This window comes from Zeus faber (assembly GCF_960531495.2).
Source record: "Zeus faber genome assembly, chromosome: 1".
NCBI classification, from domain to species: Eukaryota; Metazoa; Chordata; class Actinopteri; order Zeiformes; family Zeidae; genus Zeus; species Zeus faber.
In genome coordinates, this window is record NC_137193.1 from 20,528,928 (window position 1) to 20,546,738 (window position 17,811).

The 17,811-nt window shown below is 45.1% G+C and overlaps 1 protein-coding gene across 1 annotated transcript in view; it reads left to right on the plus strand.

Moving 5' to 3' along the window:
* The window catches only part of csmd3b (CUB and Sushi multiple domains 3b), a gene marked incomplete at its 5' end in the record, with an annotated part of 405,005 nt that overhangs the window by 335,425 nt on the left and 51,769 nt on the right, over nucleotides 1–17,811 (plus strand). Inside the window, 5 exons of the mRNA XM_080014654.1 lie at nucleotides 6,983–7,121; nucleotides 7,649–7,836; nucleotides 8,897–9,015; nucleotides 9,561–9,636; nucleotides 17,106–17,222. Of these exons, the coding sequence (XP_079870780.1) occupies nucleotides 6,983–7,121; nucleotides 7,649–7,836; nucleotides 8,897–9,015; nucleotides 9,561–9,636; nucleotides 17,106–17,222 (639 nt within the window). The remainder of the gene's footprint in view (nucleotides 1–6,982; nucleotides 7,122–7,648; nucleotides 7,837–8,896; nucleotides 9,016–9,560; nucleotides 9,637–17,105; nucleotides 17,223–17,811) is intronic.

Here is a 17,811-nt window from a genome sequence, read left to right on the forward strand (position 1 = left end):
GCATATGCCGCGTGTGGACCCGGTCCATGAGTCTCTGAAAGGTGGCTGGGGCCCCGAATAACCCGAACTGAAGCGTAACAAACTGGAACAACCCCTGCGGGGTTGAGGAAGCCAATTTTCCCTTGGACACTGGAGGCAAGGGAATCTGCCAGGAGCCCTTGGTTAAATACAGTGTCGTGAAATACTGAACTGCGCCAAACCGGTCAAGCAGCTTGTAGCTCTGGGGCGTTGGGTACATGTCAAATTTTAACACCGCATTCACTTTTCGGTAGTCTACAAGGAACGTAACCGACCCATCAGGCTTACACGGTAAGAGATGGTTACTGGACAGCCTGGAGTAGGATTGGCCTCAGGTCACCACCCTTGATCACTGTGGTGGCCAGAGACATGGACACCCTCTCCCTCCACTCCTTTCAAAGGTTTAGGTGGTAAATCTAAGTTGCCCCATCCCGTCTGACTGCTCAACCTTATAATCAACATCCCCAACCCGCCGTGTGACCATGAAGGGTTCTTGCCACTTCGTGAACACCGCAAAGTAACCAAAGTGTACGTGAGATAAAGGACGTGCCCTGGGAAGTCAGGATTTCCTTCGGAATCCAGAACTGAGAGATGACCTGAAACAGTGCCTGTGCCACACTTTTCGGCGTAATACTGCGCAATGACTTCGCCTTGGGGTACCGGGTTGCGTTATCCATTAATACCAACACAAAACGGTACCCGCAACCGCTGCGGTCTAACAGCCTGATGAGGTCCATAGGCTGTAGGCTTCTGCAGGCTGCTATGTGGCCATACACTTAGGTGTGGTCCTCCACCAACGTGATCACCGCCTCTGGGCTGGCAGGGCGACCCAGTGGACCCAGTGGGCGGTCCTGGCTGGAAGGCCAAGGAGGAACTGCTCCAACACCACCAGGTTGATTATCTGGGCGAGGGACCAATCACCAGGTCGCAGCCACCCCTGAAATGCGCTCACGGCCAGTTGTTGGCCCTGAGCGAAGTGGTGACCCGAGGTGGCATAGTCCAGTCTCCGGAAGCGCAGGTGGTGTCCCTTCAGTCTCCTCCATACACGGTCCAGGACCGCACTCCTGGCGGCATGGTAGTCCCGGCGGCTGGGTGCCGGTTGCGGGCGTCTCTACCGTCATCTCAAAGGGGCTGAGGAATGCCTCGGCATCATCATTTATTTATGAGATGAGGCCCATTTTACATGGGATTACAAGACAACATTGGTATATTTCTCTTCACCAGTACTTTATTACTCTGTCTCAAGCACCTTCAATGAAAACTGTGTCAATGGTAACGCAAATCAGGTTACAGTTGACCTTGCGGTTTTCCATAAGCAAAAGGTTGCATGAAAATTACCAAAAAATTTGTCACCAAAAAATGTTGGTTTCAAGTTTAGCGCAGTAGAACTGATTCAATGGATCACTGTGAGAGGAATTGAAACTGTTTTTGTCTTGTAACCGTGTGCAAGAGCACACATGTACATTAAAATCTTTAGGGGTCCAAGCACCACATGTGCTGGAACCCTATTGTATTTGTAAGGATTCTTCTTCTTCTTCTTCTTCTTCTTCTTTTTTCTCTTTTTCTTTTTCTTCTTCTTACTATTATTTTTATTCTCTGCGGGGAGCTTGTGCTAATTTGCACAGCTCAGAGCAACCACATTGTTAATATGCCAGATTTTGGAAAGATTATGAAGATGGAAGAAAGATTAACATGTTATGTAATGGTAGTATAAAATAGTTTGGACCCATTAGCCTACCTACTGTGTTGTGAATGTTTTCTCTTTGAACCCCTACCATCATCATAGCCTGCAGCTACACTGGAATTTGTATTTTTTACTCTGATAGGTTTTACATAACTGGGTGACAGTTATCAATATAATGGAAGTTTTGTGGGGCTTCAGAGGTCATAGTTTTCCCCTGTAGTTTGGAACAATCGAAAAAGGCACTCATACATATTAATTATATGAATACATGGGTATTTCTTTTTGCGCATCAATTATTATTTAAAAAACAAATATTGATGTATTTGTAATATATATTCGATTATATATAGTCTTCATATAGTTATAATATGATTTCTAATACATCGTTTTCATATAATTATATTTTTGTGAACTATGACCTGAAAAAATAAATAATACCTGCATGAGAGGGGCCTGAGAGGGAGGTCTGAGGGGCCTGAGAGGGAGGTCTGAGGGGCCTGAGGAGGTAGGTCTGAGAGGACTGTGGTTGGAGGTCTGAGGGGCATGAGGAGGTAAGTCTGAGGGGCCTGAGGGGGTAGGTCTGAGGGGCTTGAGAGGGAGGTCTGAGGGGCCTGAGGAGGTAGGTCTGAGAGGACTGTGGTTGGAGGTCTGAGGGGCATGAGGAGGTAAGTCTGAGGGGCCTGAGGAGGTAGGTCTGAGGGGCCTGAGAGGGAGGTCTGAGGGGCCTGAGGAGGTAGGTCTGAGAGGACTGTGGTTGGAGGTCTGAGGGGCTGTCGTTGGAGGTCTGAGGGGCCTGGGCCCGAGGAGAGAGGTCAGCAGCTGGACCCTTAGCAGAGCTAGTTAGCCTTTAGCGATGCAAGCCAGTTATGCTAGGAACATTAGTGCCCCCTTGTGTTGGTACTTATTAAAGTCCAGTACAGAGGCCTAGTATTTGTTACTACACACCTAAACATGTAATTATGTACAGGAAGTACATATACAGTTTGTTTACAGTATTTGATATGTATTTATTACTATTTACATGATACATATTTCTGACTGCTTTATTTGCATCTGGTATTTAAAGATATTATATATTTACTGTGAATGTCAAGTCAAGTCACACTTTATTTATAGAGCGCATTTCATACCAGGGCAACACAATGCGCTTTACAAAGAAATACAAAAACGAAAGAGAGAACATAGTTATCAGCCGGTCATTACAAAAGAATGCCCCTGAAACAACAGCAACAACAAAAGCAACAGCAAAGACAACAAAAACAACAATAAAAGCAACTTCAACCACAATGGCAGCAACAGCAATAGAAAACAACAATAGCAGCAACAACAGCCACAGAAACAACAACAACGGCAGCAGAAACATCGACACCAGCAGCAACAGCAACAGCAGCAACGTACACACAAAGACGTCACCAGAACCGGAAGTGGTAGCTCTCACCGGAACCGGAAAGGTCACTCAGGTTAGAGATGGTTAAGTTGAGGTATAAGGTTACGTTAAAATGAGTTATAAGGTAAGCGAGAGTTAAGTATAGGTATAAGGTTAGCAGCAGCAACGACAACACCAGTTAAGGTATAAGGTTAGCGGCACCCACAACAGCACCAGCAGCAGCAGCAACGACAACACCAGCAGTGACAATACTAGCAGCAGACAACAGCAGCAACAAAAACAGCAACAGCGCACAAGCGAAGACGTCACCGGGACCAGAAGTGGTATCTCTCACCTGAACCAGAAATCTCCTCATCTGTATTGAGTCGATTAATTGAGTTGATTAAGTTTAGGTATAAGTTTAGGGATTGTTATGTTTAGGTATAATGTTCGAGATGATTAGGTTAAGGAATAAGGTCAGAGATGGTTAAGTTAAGGTATAAGGTTAGCAGCACCAGCAACACCACCAGCAGCAATAACAATACGAGCGGCTACTGTACCAGCATCAACAATAACAGCAGCAAAAACAGCAGCAACAGCAGCAGCAACAGCGCACAGCAAAGACGTCACTGGAACCGGAAGTGGCAACCCTCACCAAACACTGAGATTTCAACTGTGTGCACCATCTCATCTTAATCCAGTCACAGTGGATGGTTAAGTTTAGGTATAAGGTTAGCAGCAGTAATGGCATTACCAGCAGAAACAAGAGCAGCAACAGAAAACAGCAGCAGCAATAGTAGCAGCAACAGCGCACAAGAAAAGACGTCACCGGAACCAGAAGTGGTAGCTCTCACCGGAACCAGATATCTCCTCATCTGTATTGGGTCAACAGTGTGTACCATCTCATCTCAACGAAGTAACGCACTGCAAAGATGTCACCGGGACCGAAAGTGGTAGCCCTCACTGGAAACTGAATTTTCAACTGTGTGCACTGTCTCATCTTAATCCAGTCATGGTCCTTTAATTAGCGTCCCTAAATTATGGGTCAGATTTTTTCATTCTGACCTCGGGATGGAGATCCTTTTGACTATTTCTTCGAAAACACACCCTTCTTATGATCCTCTCACTGTAATATTACAACAGAAACAGCAACAACAGTAACAGAAATAGCAGCAGCAGCAGCCACAAAACAACAACGGCAGCAGCAACATAAACTCCAGCAGCAGCAACAAAACACAACAGCAAAAGATACAACAGCAACGCAAACGCAAAGACGTCACATGGTAGCTCTCAGCGGAACCGGAGAAGTCACTCAGGTTAGAGACGGTTAAGTTCAGGTATAAGGTTAGAGGTGTTTAAGTTAGGGTATAGGGTTATAGATGCTTAATTTTAGCCATAAGATACGCAAGGGTTAAGTTTAGGTATAAGGTTAACAGCAGCCACCGCACCAGCACCAGTAACACAGACGGACAGACAGACAGACAGACATCAGTCAGTCAGTCAGTCAGTCAGTCAGTTAGTCAGTCATAGACTGGAGCGAACAGCAAAGTTTTTAACCTGCTTTTAAAAGTATTCAGTGTGGGGGCCTCTCTCAGGTCCCTCGGCAGGGTGTTCCATTTACTTGGGGCATAGATACAGAAGGCAGCTTCTCCTGCTTTAGAGTTGGTACGAGGGACAGTTAAAAGACCACTGCCTGTGGACCTGAGAGTTCTTGCTGGTTCGTGTATAATACGCATTTATTTTATATACTGAGGTGCAAGGCCATTTATAGCTTTATATACAAGTAGCAGAATCTTAACATCAATTCTATTTTTGACGGGGAGCCAATGTAGAGATCTTAAAACATGTGTGATATGTTCAAACATTTTTGTCCCAGTGAGAGGCCGGTGAATAGGCCATTACAGTAGTCCAATCTACTTGTTATGAATGCATGGATTTATTTTCTGCTTTTGACAGCAAGCCTCTTAATTTTGAAATGTTTTTTAGATGGTAGAAGGCTGATTTTGTGATTTGATTTATATGGCTCTTGAAATTTAGATCGCCGTCTATGATTACACCCAGATTTTTGGCTTCATTCTTGCTCTCCAGGGACAGAGAACTAAGATGAGCTACAATTTTCTCTCTTTGAGATGAGTTTTGCTGTCTTGTCTTTGTTCAGTTGTAAAAGGTTCTTTGACATCCATGCATTAATATCACTAATACACTGAGTGAGGGACTGTATGGGAGAAGGTCATCAGGAGATAGGGCTATGTACAGTTGTGAATCATCTGCATAATTATGGTAATTTATTTTGTGTTTCTTTACAATATGTGCCAGTGAAAGCCTATAGAGGTTAAACAATAATGGCCCCAGAATCGAACCTTGGGGGACTCAACGTACAATATCCACTTTGTTTGACACAAAATGACATGGACATGAAGAACTGCCTGTCCTTTAGGTAGGTTTTGATCCGGGCCAGATAGGCCGACCCATGTTTGTAATCTCGCTAATAAAATCTGATGATCAACACTGTCGAAGGCAGCACTGAGATCCAGGAGCAGAAGAACAGATCGTTTTTTGGCATCAGTGTTTATGTGTAGATCGTTCACAACTTTAATAAATGCTGTTTCTGTGCTATGGTGAGGTCAAAAGCCAGATTGATAGGTGTCTAAGAGGCCGTTGCTTGAGGTTAGATAGTTGTGAAGCTGAAGGTAAACTGTTTTTTCAAATATTTTGCTGAGGAACGGCAGGTTGGAAATGGGCCCGTAGTTGGCAATAACTGTTGCATCGAGATTGCTCTTCATCAGGAGTGGTTTAATGACAGCTGTTTTAAATGCTGCTGGATTTAAGAGAGCCATTTAAAATGTCTCATACCTCATGTGCTAGGCAGTTAAAAACAGTTTTAAAAAATGTGGTATCGAGGGGGTCCAGGGAGCAGGTGGAGGACCTGAGCTGACCAACAATATCGTCCAGTCTTTTTATGTCTAAGGGGACGACATGGCAGCAGTCATGTTACTGGAGAACTGAAGGGTAGGTTCATTTCTGGATGTTGAGGCACAAATATTCTGTCTGATAGCTAGAATTTTGTTACTGAAGAATGTAGCGAACTCCTCACATTTTTCAGTGGAGAGCATCTCTGACGGGGTTGTAGATGGTGGATTAATAAGTCGATCAACAGTGAAGAAAAGCACTTTACTGTTGTTGAGATTTTCATTAATGATTTTAGAGAAGAAAGATTGTCTGGCCTGTTTAATTTCTATATTGTATCGATTGAGTCTATCCTTGTAAATTTCATGATGAACCTGAAGGTTTGTCTTTCTCTGTTTTCGTTCTGCCTGGCGACACTCACTCTTAAGCTGCCTAATAACTGCTCCATTTCTCCAGGGGGCTTTTTGTTTTTCTATGTTTTTAGTTTTAACAGGTGCAATCTTATCAATGATATTTTGTATTTTGGAGTTGAAGTTGGTCACAGGATCCTCAGTTGATGGTGCCTTGAACAGCGGTAACTCATTTACAATTATCTTAAAGGTTTCAAAGGGTATGTGAGTATTATAATAAAATGTTTTATTAAATTCAAGTTAAATCCATCCTGATTTTCTATTATATCCTTCATACTTTTGCCAGTATGGCCATTTCATTCTAAGTTGTATTAAAAAGGTCTTAAAATGTCTTCAATTTAACTTGGAGAACCCTGTTATAATATCCATGAAAATATATGTTTATTGTATTATTGATCAAACATTGCAAAATATGCTAAATGTAATGTATGTTTTGGAGAAGGTATGCTTTTGGAACATTTGATCAACACCAGTTCCATATAAATATCCGTATATAACAGGGAATAGTTCAGGAATCAGCTTAGTGAGTAGCCTTGGCAAAATGACCCAAATATAACAAATGGCGTTCCCTGTTTCCCTTTGTCTTGATCCACACAGCACCTTGTGGAGGAAACCTTACGGGCTCAAGTGGTTTTATCCTGTCGCCCAACTTCCCAAATCCCTACCCGCACTCCAAGGACTGTGACTGGCTCATCGCCGTCAACTCCGACTACGTCCTGTCGCTCGCCTTCATCAGGTGAGCGACCCTTTTTATCGGCTTTTACCGACTTTCAGGTTTCATCCCTTGTGGCCATTTGGCCGCTACACTCCGCTAAACGACTTGATCGTTTCCACAAACCCAGCAGCTGAACTGGGAACCTTCCACGCACGGTGCTTGTTAAACCAGAGTAGTCGTTCCATCCCCGCTTCCCGTTGGGAAGCTTTGCACCCAGCGGGAACCTCTAATCTGACAGCTTTCAGCATACTTCTCCGCCATCGCCACCAGACCCGCGAAAAACCATTATGATGCTCGGCATTATTTCCTGCTGAAAGTTTAGACATTTTTCAACTCCTTCTCGGTGCTGCGGTGCACTGGAGACATGCTGAACTCTCTGTGCCCTCTGGAAAGAAGTCTCCCTCTCTCTGAAACAAACTGTATAAGGAAATTGAATGGTGTGCGAGAGAAGTAAATGTCGTCTAATCCGCCCCCTTTCTTCTGCCCCCGGCTCCTTTTCAACTCTCTGCCATTTCTGTCTCTTTCCTTCTCCCGTCCTGTCTCTCTAGCTTCAGCATTGAGCCTAACTATGACTTCCTGTACATCTACGATGGTCCGGATAGCAACAGCCCTCTAATTGGTAGTTTCCAAGACAGCAAACTGCCAGAGCGGATCGAGAGCAGCTCAAACACCATGCATTTAGGCTTCCGCAGCGATGGCTCCGTGTCCTACACCGGCTTTCACCTGGAATACAAAGGTAAAATTACAGTTTTTCTACACTACACGCAGCGAGCCTGAGATACTGGATTCTTCCCCAGAACCCAGTCTTCTCTTTTTTTCTGAAACCTAATGGCGGTTTTTGATTCTGAGTCAGTTGAATCAGATCTTCATCACCAGTGTCAACCTCTCCAGCAATCAGCAAGTTTAATAGTCTGTCTGGAAAACTGGATGAAATAGAAATATACTCAAGAGAAGTGTGTGTGTGTGTGTGTGTGTGTGTGCGTGCGTGCGTGCGTGCGTGCGTGCGTGCGTGCGTGCGTGCGTGCGTGCGTGCGTGCGTGCGTGCGTGCGTGCGTGCGTGCGTGCGTGAATGTGAATTGGAAATATTCTCGTCTTTAGCTCTCCACTCTGGGGGAAACAATGAAGATTGTTTTCTTGCTTTGGGCACAAAAATAAAGGAATCATAAAAATAAAATAGAAAAGTGATGTATACAACACTCAAAAGCAGCCAGTATGTCTGGTGATATTGAATGAAAGTGCTTCATTACCGGATTTCCTTTTGAACACTTTCAATATACGATTCAGCATTAATGTGGTGCGCAATGTTACACTGTGGGCTCCGCATAAAAGAGAAAGGGAGGAAAAAAAAAAAAAATCTGTTCCATTATCTTCGCACTGTAAAATGTTTCATATCGCGCTGCGGCAAGGTCCACTTTCCTCATTCAATATTTGTGTCCTCATTAAAGTGTCACTGTTACGTGAGAGGAATGAGTCCACGCGGCGTGGTCTAAAGATGAGTATCAGGTTGAATCAGGAAAGCTGGAAAGTCTTTTGGTTGGGGGCCAACTTCCCAATTTCCACGGTTCATGGAGCAGATTAAAGCCTCGGTGGGGGTAAAGCCACCGGTTGTGGTCCATCTTTGAGATGCAACCAAGGAGCGCAGATGTCAAGTCGGTCCTTTAGAGGGCCAACCGAATGTCTTCTGCCTGATTGATTGTGATTAGATAAGTTATTTATTATTAAAATGTACCCTATTTTATTATGCATGTCTGTTTAACCTTCCATCTTTCTCTTTCTCTCTCTCTCTCTCTTTTCAGCCAAGCTCAGAGAGTCTTGCTTTGACCCAGGTGTGGTTCTGAACGGCACCAGACTGGGATCGGACTACAAATTAGGCTCCACCGTCACTTTCTACTGTGAAGCAGGATACGTTCTGCAGGTAGGACGGGCTTGAGTCACAGTGACATGACAGCTAGCTGTGTTGTACTCTTAACGGGATTCTCTGTTTTTTGGGGGAAATTTGATCTTTCGTCTATCTTACCCAGGTTCAGACGAGAAGGTCAATACCCATTTAATTCCTGTCCAGTGCAGAGATAGCGACAGGCTGCATGCTAAATGTATTAGCTCAATGCATGGCTGCAGAGGAGATCAACTAGCCTAGCTCCTGCGGAATTTCACAAAAAAAAAAAAAAAAATGGAATATCCCTTTAATAAACCGCTGGATGATTAAGGAATACTTTTAATTAACAACCAAGTAAATAATTTAAATGTTATGTAAAAAATGTGACTAATAGATGGACATGTGGACATGTATCTGTTGCACACATTGTAAATAATGTTAATTACAGATCCCAACTTGTGGGTAGAAATATTTTTCTTCAATTTTGCTTTGCATTTTTTACTGACACATTCCTTGTCTGTGTAAGCATTCTTGGTCAACAAAGCCTGACCCTGATTGTGATGCTATGTTCTTGTGCTCATTAGGGGTATTCTACGCTGACCTGCAGTATGGGGGATGATGGCCGGCCTGGATGGAACAGGGCATTGCCGAGCTGTCACGGTAGCACATGCACAAACAACATCAACTTTTAAACCAAATCAACCTGGTTCACTAATGTCTGTTCATTGAAATAACAAGAACCTATGGACCGTGGACCAAGTCTGAATATTCTGATCTCGCTGTGGAGAAAATCACACTGTTTACACACTCAAAACATGCCATACACTGTAAGCATATTCAGAGGCTGGAGACCTACGAACACACACACACACACACACACACACACACACACACACACACACACACACACACACCCACAGTAACGGCTGAGACTAGTGAACCCAAGAGACACAGAGACAGGAATAGTGGTAAAAGATATCAGGGGATAAGAGGATGGCAGGCAAGGCAAGTCGGGCAGGTCGGGCAGGCAGGCAGGTAGACAGGACTACCACGTTAGTCAAGACCAGAGCTTCTCAATTATTTTCTGTTACGCCCCCCCTAGGAAGAAGTAAACATTTTGCGCCCCCCAACTCTCCGCCGCGACTGTAAATAGTATCATTTCTCTATAAAATTGTTATAAGTACACCTCTGCATCACATTGTATCCTTATTAACATTAAAGAAAATGAAAAAAGAAAGAAATATAGATCAACTTACAACAAAGAATAACTTTATTAACCTTGTTTTTAAAGTCTGCAACCGAAAAGACTTAAAGTGCATAAATTTGTCCGAAAAAAAAAAAAATGTTCAATCCTTATTATCCTTAACTGTAAACATTTTTTGACCATCTGATACTGAAAAATAAATTAAATATAATCAATAAATAATAATAAATTCAAATTGATCAGCAACATTAACTCAGGAGCACAATATATGAAAGACTTTGACCTACAAAACAAAAATGAATAAAACAATTTGTGCTGATTCTTTTTTTATCAAAATGAGGAAGTCAGGATTAATGGCTACAATGAGCAAATTTTGCAGTGCACAGCTTTTCGAAGCGGGGTTTAAAGAATGATACTGCAACTCTCAGCTCCTGCTCAATGTTTAGGTGGGACCTGTACTTGGTCTTCAGTGCAGCAACAGCAGAGAAGCCAGTCTCACAAAGATAAGATGTTGCAAAAGGAAGAGGAATGCCCATGGCCCTCCGCCCTAAGAGTGGATACTGCCTCTCTACACTCAGTGTCTGTGACGTGAACCTCAGTCTCAATGTGGAGTCAGACGTCATATCAATGAACTGGTCCTCCTCTGCAGAGCTGAAACCAGTTGGAGCTGGTGCGTTGAAAGGATCTCTCACCCAGTCATATTGGGAACTGTTTTCAGGGAAGTACTTTTTAGAGAATCCCATCAGTGATGGAATATGCTCCTTAATATGTGGAATCACTGAGGTGGCATCATAGTCAGTCGTGTCAACAAATTCATGCAGGTTCTCGAATGAATCAGTATTTTCTACATCAAGTTTCCTGCCTCACATTGCAAGCTTTCGAGTGAAAGAGCTGATCTTGTCTGTGACCTGAGGGAGGTGTTTATCTTTCCCTTGAAGCTGTAGATTTAGTTCATTTAGCCTTCCAAATATGTAACTCAGGTGGGCCACTTTTGCCAGGAAGTTCTCATCACTACATTTTTCTGCGAGGTCATACTTGTGCTCCTGCTCCAAAAACATTCTTATCTGCTCTCTGAGCTCAAAAACTCGGGACAAGACTTTTCCTGGTGACAGCCACCTTGCTTCACTGTGAAACAGCACAGCTTGATGTTCAGCTCCCATCTCCTCACAGATAGCGGAGAAGACTCTTGTTTTTAGTGGTCTGGTCTTTATAAAATTGACTACACCTACAATGTCAGTCATAACCTCCCTTAATTCAGAGGAAAGGTGCCTTTATGCCAGTGCTTCTCTGTGTATGACACAGTGTGTCCACTCAGCATTAGGTGAGGCCTTCTTGATGAGCGCGCCAAGTCCTTTTCTCATCCCTGCCGTGGTCTGTGCACCATCACTGCAAACACCAATGCAGTTCTCCCACTTTAGCCCGTTCTCAGTCAGGAAGCAGTCCAGCATTTTGAATAGCTCTTCAGCTGTGGCTCTATCTCTGACATATATTTACAAAAAAGTAGATCCTCACACGGGGAGTTTGTCATGTCAAAACGTACATAAGCGATAAACAAACAGTCTTTGTTGCTGTCAGTTGCTTCATCGAACTGTGAGGCAAAACGTTTGTCTTTGAGTTTACCTACCAGCTGTTCTTTAAGATCGTTAGCAATGTCATTTATACGTCTGGCGACAGTGTCATTGGACAGAGGGATAATTTTTATTTTTGCAGCACTTGCGTCATCCAGCTTGACAGAGACCATGTCTAATGCTGCAGGGGGTATCAGCTCCTCTGCTATGGAGTGGGTTTTTTTGCACTGAGCAATTTGGTACGCCACCTTATATGATGCTAACAGTGCTCGCTGGTTTACTAAAGTAGCATTCACAAAGCGGGATGATTGTTGGCAATATTCGGCACGTTAAAGCTGAAAAACTCAAGCGGCTTATCAGCGGGATTGCGGTGTAATGTCTACCACCCCCCTTTATTGGGGGGTGGAACTCAGGAGGTAGAGCTGGTCGTCTAGTAATCTAGCTCTCCGCTGCCAACATTTTTAGACACTGTAAACATACCGGTCTTTCCTCGTCTCCCACCGTAGTCACAGTGAAGCCAAGCGCTACATACGCTTCGTCATATTCCCTCGTCCTAGCTTTCGGGAGACTTACGTTTGTCTCATTATCTCCGCCTCTCTCCGCCTTTCTTTTCATCCCTGTTAAATATTTTTCCATGGTGTCTCTTAATGGTTTGTTATCTGCACTTCATATCTCCTGCTCTGTGCTATGTTCTCTTGTTCGGTGCACAAAGCCCCTACTCCCTGTGGCAAAACAAAGCATGTTCCCCGGCGTCACAGCGCCCCCTCTGGCATCGCTCCGAGCCCCCCCAGGGGGGCGCGCCCCACTATTTGAGAAACACTGGTCAAGACTAACGTGGTAGTTCTAACAACAATCTGTGATGGATGAGTGGATGGAAAGCTAGGGTTTAAATACTGCCTGTTGATGAGTAGATGACCTGCAAGTGAGTAGGCAGAGCATGTAGGGTGAGTGACGTCTTCAGGAGAGAGCCGGAGAATGCAGCCACACCCACCACACACACACACACAAACACAACCACACACACACACACACACACACACACACACACACACACACACACAGGGGAGGGGGAGAGACTGGCTGCCGTGTAGGTGGAAGAGGAGGCGGAAGTGGAGGGTGTGAAACAAACACATGGTCAAAGGGCATCCATTATATTTTTCCAGATTTTCTGTCATATATATATATAATGTTACAATGTTGGAAGTTCATTTTAGACGTGGCCAAAGTGTCAAATAATGAGGTAGACGAATGAATAAGGTAAACCCTGTGAGCAAAACGCTCTGAGCGCTCCATTTTTGCAACGTTTTTTTTCTGCTCTCTGCAAGGGCTAATGTCAGCTCGTCATGGATGTCTATAAATGGTTATCTGGTCATGCCGAACCGCTTTGCATTTCCCCCAAAAAAACAACATAAAACTTGTGTTTTTATTGGAGAGCCGGGATTTAAATATTGGCTGGTGATGAGTAGATGGACCTCAGCTGAGTAGACAGAGCAGGTGGCATGGGTGACGCTGTTAGGAGAGAGCCAGAGAATGCAGCCATGGCCACCACATATACACAGACACACACAGAAACAGACAGGGGAGGGCGAGAGAGAGAGACTGGCTGCAGGCTAGTTGGAAGAGGAGGTGGAAGTGGAGAGCATAACAGTACCCCCCCTCTAGGGGCACCACCTGGCACAGGTCTGGGACCGGTCGGATGTTCCTGATTGAAGTCCCGGATGAGGGAAAGATCCAAAATCTGGGAGTGGGATCCATAAATGCTCCTCGGGACCGTAGCCCTCCTAGGCCACCAGGTATTGCAGGCCACGACCACGGTAGTGCACATTCAGCAACAACTGGACTGTATAGGCAGGGCGATCATCCATGATCCGATTGGGAGAAACGGCCAGAGTTCACAAAGGTGAGGTTGCAGGAACACAGTGTGATTTTTGCTGAATGCCTGGGCGAGGTCATGATAAGGCTCCGGAACAGAGGACAGGTCAGGAGGCCCTGGCAGGGGCAGTGTCATGGTGGTAGCTGGGGTCGGGGCAGAAAGCAAGCATTGGGAATGTCAGGATGTGCCCCAGGAGGTTTTCTTGCCTGAGGTTCAGTCCAGGGTTTTGAGTCTGTAGCAAGGGGTAACCTAGTACTACCGGTGTGTGTGGACAGTGAATGGTGAGGGAGCTGATGAACTCTTGATGGTAACCAGAAAGCAACAGAGTTAAAGTACCTGTAAAGTGAAAATAAAATTTTGTCGCACCACAGAAAAATGTGTTATTATCCACCCAGCAAAATTTGAAGGATTAAAAAAATCGGCAAGTATATAAAATTAGGTTTCAATATCTGAAAAAAATCGCCATTTTCCTCTGTTCTGAGATGCCGGGGGCCTGTCTACTGAGGACGCTGAATCCACGCGCAATTGCGTAATAATTACCGTGTTACGTTTACATTGGAGTTACTTCCATGTTTACATGTTCTGCTGCACCCAGTCCTGTGTTTCTAGCTGCTCACCTCAAAGTGCTTCTGTTTGGTTGCGAGACTCCCCGCTCTCTGGTGGCCTCTGCTGGCTCCTCTGCAGGCCAGGTCGGGGCTCCGCAGCCTGCTAGCATGCAGCTAGTGCTAATGTGACCAAACCCCACCGGGCAAACCGATAGGACGGTTCTTTATTGTTCCAGGCTCAAAGGCCAGAATTTGTTTTCTGTAGGGGGGGGGGCGCTCAGCGGAGCGGAGAATCTCCGTTGTGCGTCTCCCTGTGCCAAGACTTGGCATGAGGTCACTGTCTCCCTGAAGATGCCTTTTACTCCAGGTGTTTATTCCCAAAACAGTGTTTTATCCCAAACCTCAGGCTGATGGCTTAGCTTATTTCACCACTGATGCTCTATGGTGTTAAGTGGAGGGGCCATGACGAGTATGAGCGCTCTATGTCACTGAGTCATGATTTAGCCCTGGCCAAAAAATCCGGACCACAAAAATGGTGAGAAACTGTTTAACGGTCTATCTCCACATTTCAGTACTACATCGATCACAGTCTTTTCACAAGTTTTCAGCAATTACTTTTGAACATGTAAAATGTGTTTAGAAACAAATCATCAAATTACCATTACAGGGACTTTAAAGGAACCATCTTGTGCTGCACTTGGGCAAGCAGCATCCCATTGCGGGAATTGGCTTCTAGAGGGGAATCTAAGGGCTCAGCTTCCATTCCTATTTGCATGGCCTGACTGTGGTCTATGAAGCTCTCATCTGCTCCTGAGTCAATAAGGCCCAAGAGGGGCAAGGACTGGGTGCGCCACAAGTGGGTGACATCGAGCTGGGCATGAGAGGGGGAAGACCAGGCTGCTCGGCTTGTTGGTACTTCTCCCACTACTGAAAAACCGGAACTTTTTATTGGGCGGACTGGGCGGGTGGAGAGATAGTGGCCAACTTGGCCACAATACAAACAGGACTTGGTGTTGAAATGGCAAGCCCTCTCTTCCAGAGTTAAACAGGCTCAACTTAGTTGCATGCTCTCCAACTCGGAGCTGCTCAGGATGTCTCGGCGGAACTTGGGACTACTCGGAGGCCGAGATCAGGAAATTACTGACGGGAAAGAGGAAGACAGCTGTGGCCTAGGAGACCTCTCTCTCTCCAGCGTTCACGGAGATGGTTGTCCACTCTGATGGCCAGGGAGATCAACTCATCGACGTCTCACGGTTCCTCTCGGGAGACTAGTTCATCCTTGATGGTTTCATGAAGGAAGCTCTGGAACACGTCCTGCAGTGCCTCGTCGTTCCACCCACTCTTCGCAGCGAGAGTCCAGAACTCAATCGCTTACACGGCAACACTGCAGGAGCCCTGGCAGAGGGAGAGGAGATGCTTGGCTGCGTCCTTCCCCTGGACGGGATGATCAAAAATCTTCCTCATCTCCTGGGTGAAGTCTGTGTAAGAGGAGCAGATGGTTGATTGTCTCTCTCACACTGCGGAAGCTCAGATGAGAGTGGCTCCCTTTAGCAAGCCGAGCAGCTAAGCAATGCGGGAACAGTCAGAGGCATATGTGTAAGCCTGCTGCTCAAAAACCACGGAACATTGACATAGGAACACCTGACAGGAACCCAGGTCGCCATCAAAATGCTCAGGTGCGGGACAACATGCTCACGATAGTAGGGAGGTGAGCCAAGGGCCTCGCATGAAACTACCAGTGGGACCTGGGGAGTAGGTTGGTTAAGGAGGTTACAGTGGGTTACAGAGATGTCTCCTAAGCGGTCCTTTAGGGCCTGTTCGTGTTGCCCCAGAAGGATACCATGATTGAAAAGGGCTTGGTGGAAAGCCTCTGTGTCTGCTCGGTTCATGGTTGGCCAGATCGTACTGTGACGGCTGAGACTAGTGAACCCAAGCACAAGACACAGAGACAGGAATAGTGGTAAAATGAACAGGGGTTTATCGACGGGATCAAGGGGGTAAGAGGATGGCAGGCAAGGCAGATGGGGCAAGTCAAGCAGGCAGGACAGGCAGGCCAGGCAGGCCAGGCAGGCATGTAGACAGGACAGGGAGGTCAGGCAGGACAAGCAGGTCAGTCAGGTCAGGCAGGGAACCGGAGCGTAGACAACAGGGAAAAATAACAATACATATTGGGTATCCAACACTGAAAATACCCTGACTCAAGAATAAACACAGAGCGGCCGGGATCGAGACTAACGTGGTAGTTCTAACAATGAATTGGCGATGAGTGGATGGAAAGCTAGGGGTTAAATACTGCCTGTTGATGAGTAGATGGACGGCAGGTGCGTAGGCAGAGCATATAGAGTGAGTGACGTCTTCAGGAGGGAGCCGGAGAATGCAGCCACACCCACCACACATACACACACACACACAAACAAACAGACAGGGGAGGGGGAGTGAGACAGACTGGCTGTAGTGTAGGTGGAAGAGGAGGGGGAAGTGGAGGGTGTGACACAAACACATTATCAAAGGGGATCTTTTATGCTTTTCCATGTTTTCTGTCATATATATATATATATATATATATATATATGTATAATGTCGGATTGTCAGTTTCTCCAAACAAAACCAATAAAAATATTTTTTCCATTGTAGATGTATTTATTTATTTTATATATTTTATTTATTTACGTTAACATGAAACAAAAAATCCCTGTGTCCAAGAGTCCGGGTGCTGTGTCTGTGTCTCCCAAAAACGAATGGCAACGAAAGTCGGTCGAAAGTGTACTTGAAGTAATTGTAGATCTAATATGAATGAAGATTCAGCAACTGGATTGTGTGTGTGTGTGTGTGTGTGTGTGTGTGTGTGTGTGTGTGTGTGTGTGTGTGTGTGTGTGTGTGTGTGTGTGTGTGTGTGTGTGTTTGTGTGTGCGTGCGTGTGTGTGTGTGTCCCTCTCCAGCGCCCTGCGGTAGCCGCTCGACAGGCTCAGAAGGAACTGTTTTGTCTCCATATTTTCCCAGAAACTACACGGCTGGACACAGCTGTGTTTACTCCATATCTGTACCCAGAGAATTCGGTAAGTTAACTCAGACACACATACACGGATGCATGCGCACACACACACACACACACACACACACACACACACACACACACACACACACACACACACACACACACACACACACACACAGACACACACAATGTGTATGGCATCCTATTAGCAGATCTCTGTTGTTAATCAGGAATTATTATAAAATTCAGTATTGTCCATTAAGAGTCCTTCAAAACATATTTTTTTTGCTTAATTAATAGAGTCAACAGTTCCTATTCGCTCCATTCGTCTGGAAAACTCCATTAAAAATATATACTTTTTTGATTTGATATCGCTATCCCTGTGGCCAATAGAACAATATGGGTGCACAGATGTGTCAAATTGTAGTCCTGGTGAATAATGAAATTAAATATTTTTTGAAGCCCCTAGAAGAGTCCTGGGGGTCTTCAGACTGCTCTCTGGAAACCTCTGCTGTAGGAGACAAGCGCTGTAATAAGTAATGCCGGCCACTTATTTGATTTCACGGCGGCCTTTTATTATTACCGCGACAAGTGGAAATGAGCCAGGTTTTTCTTATCTCCATACTTTTCATCACTGATGCTTTAGCTCG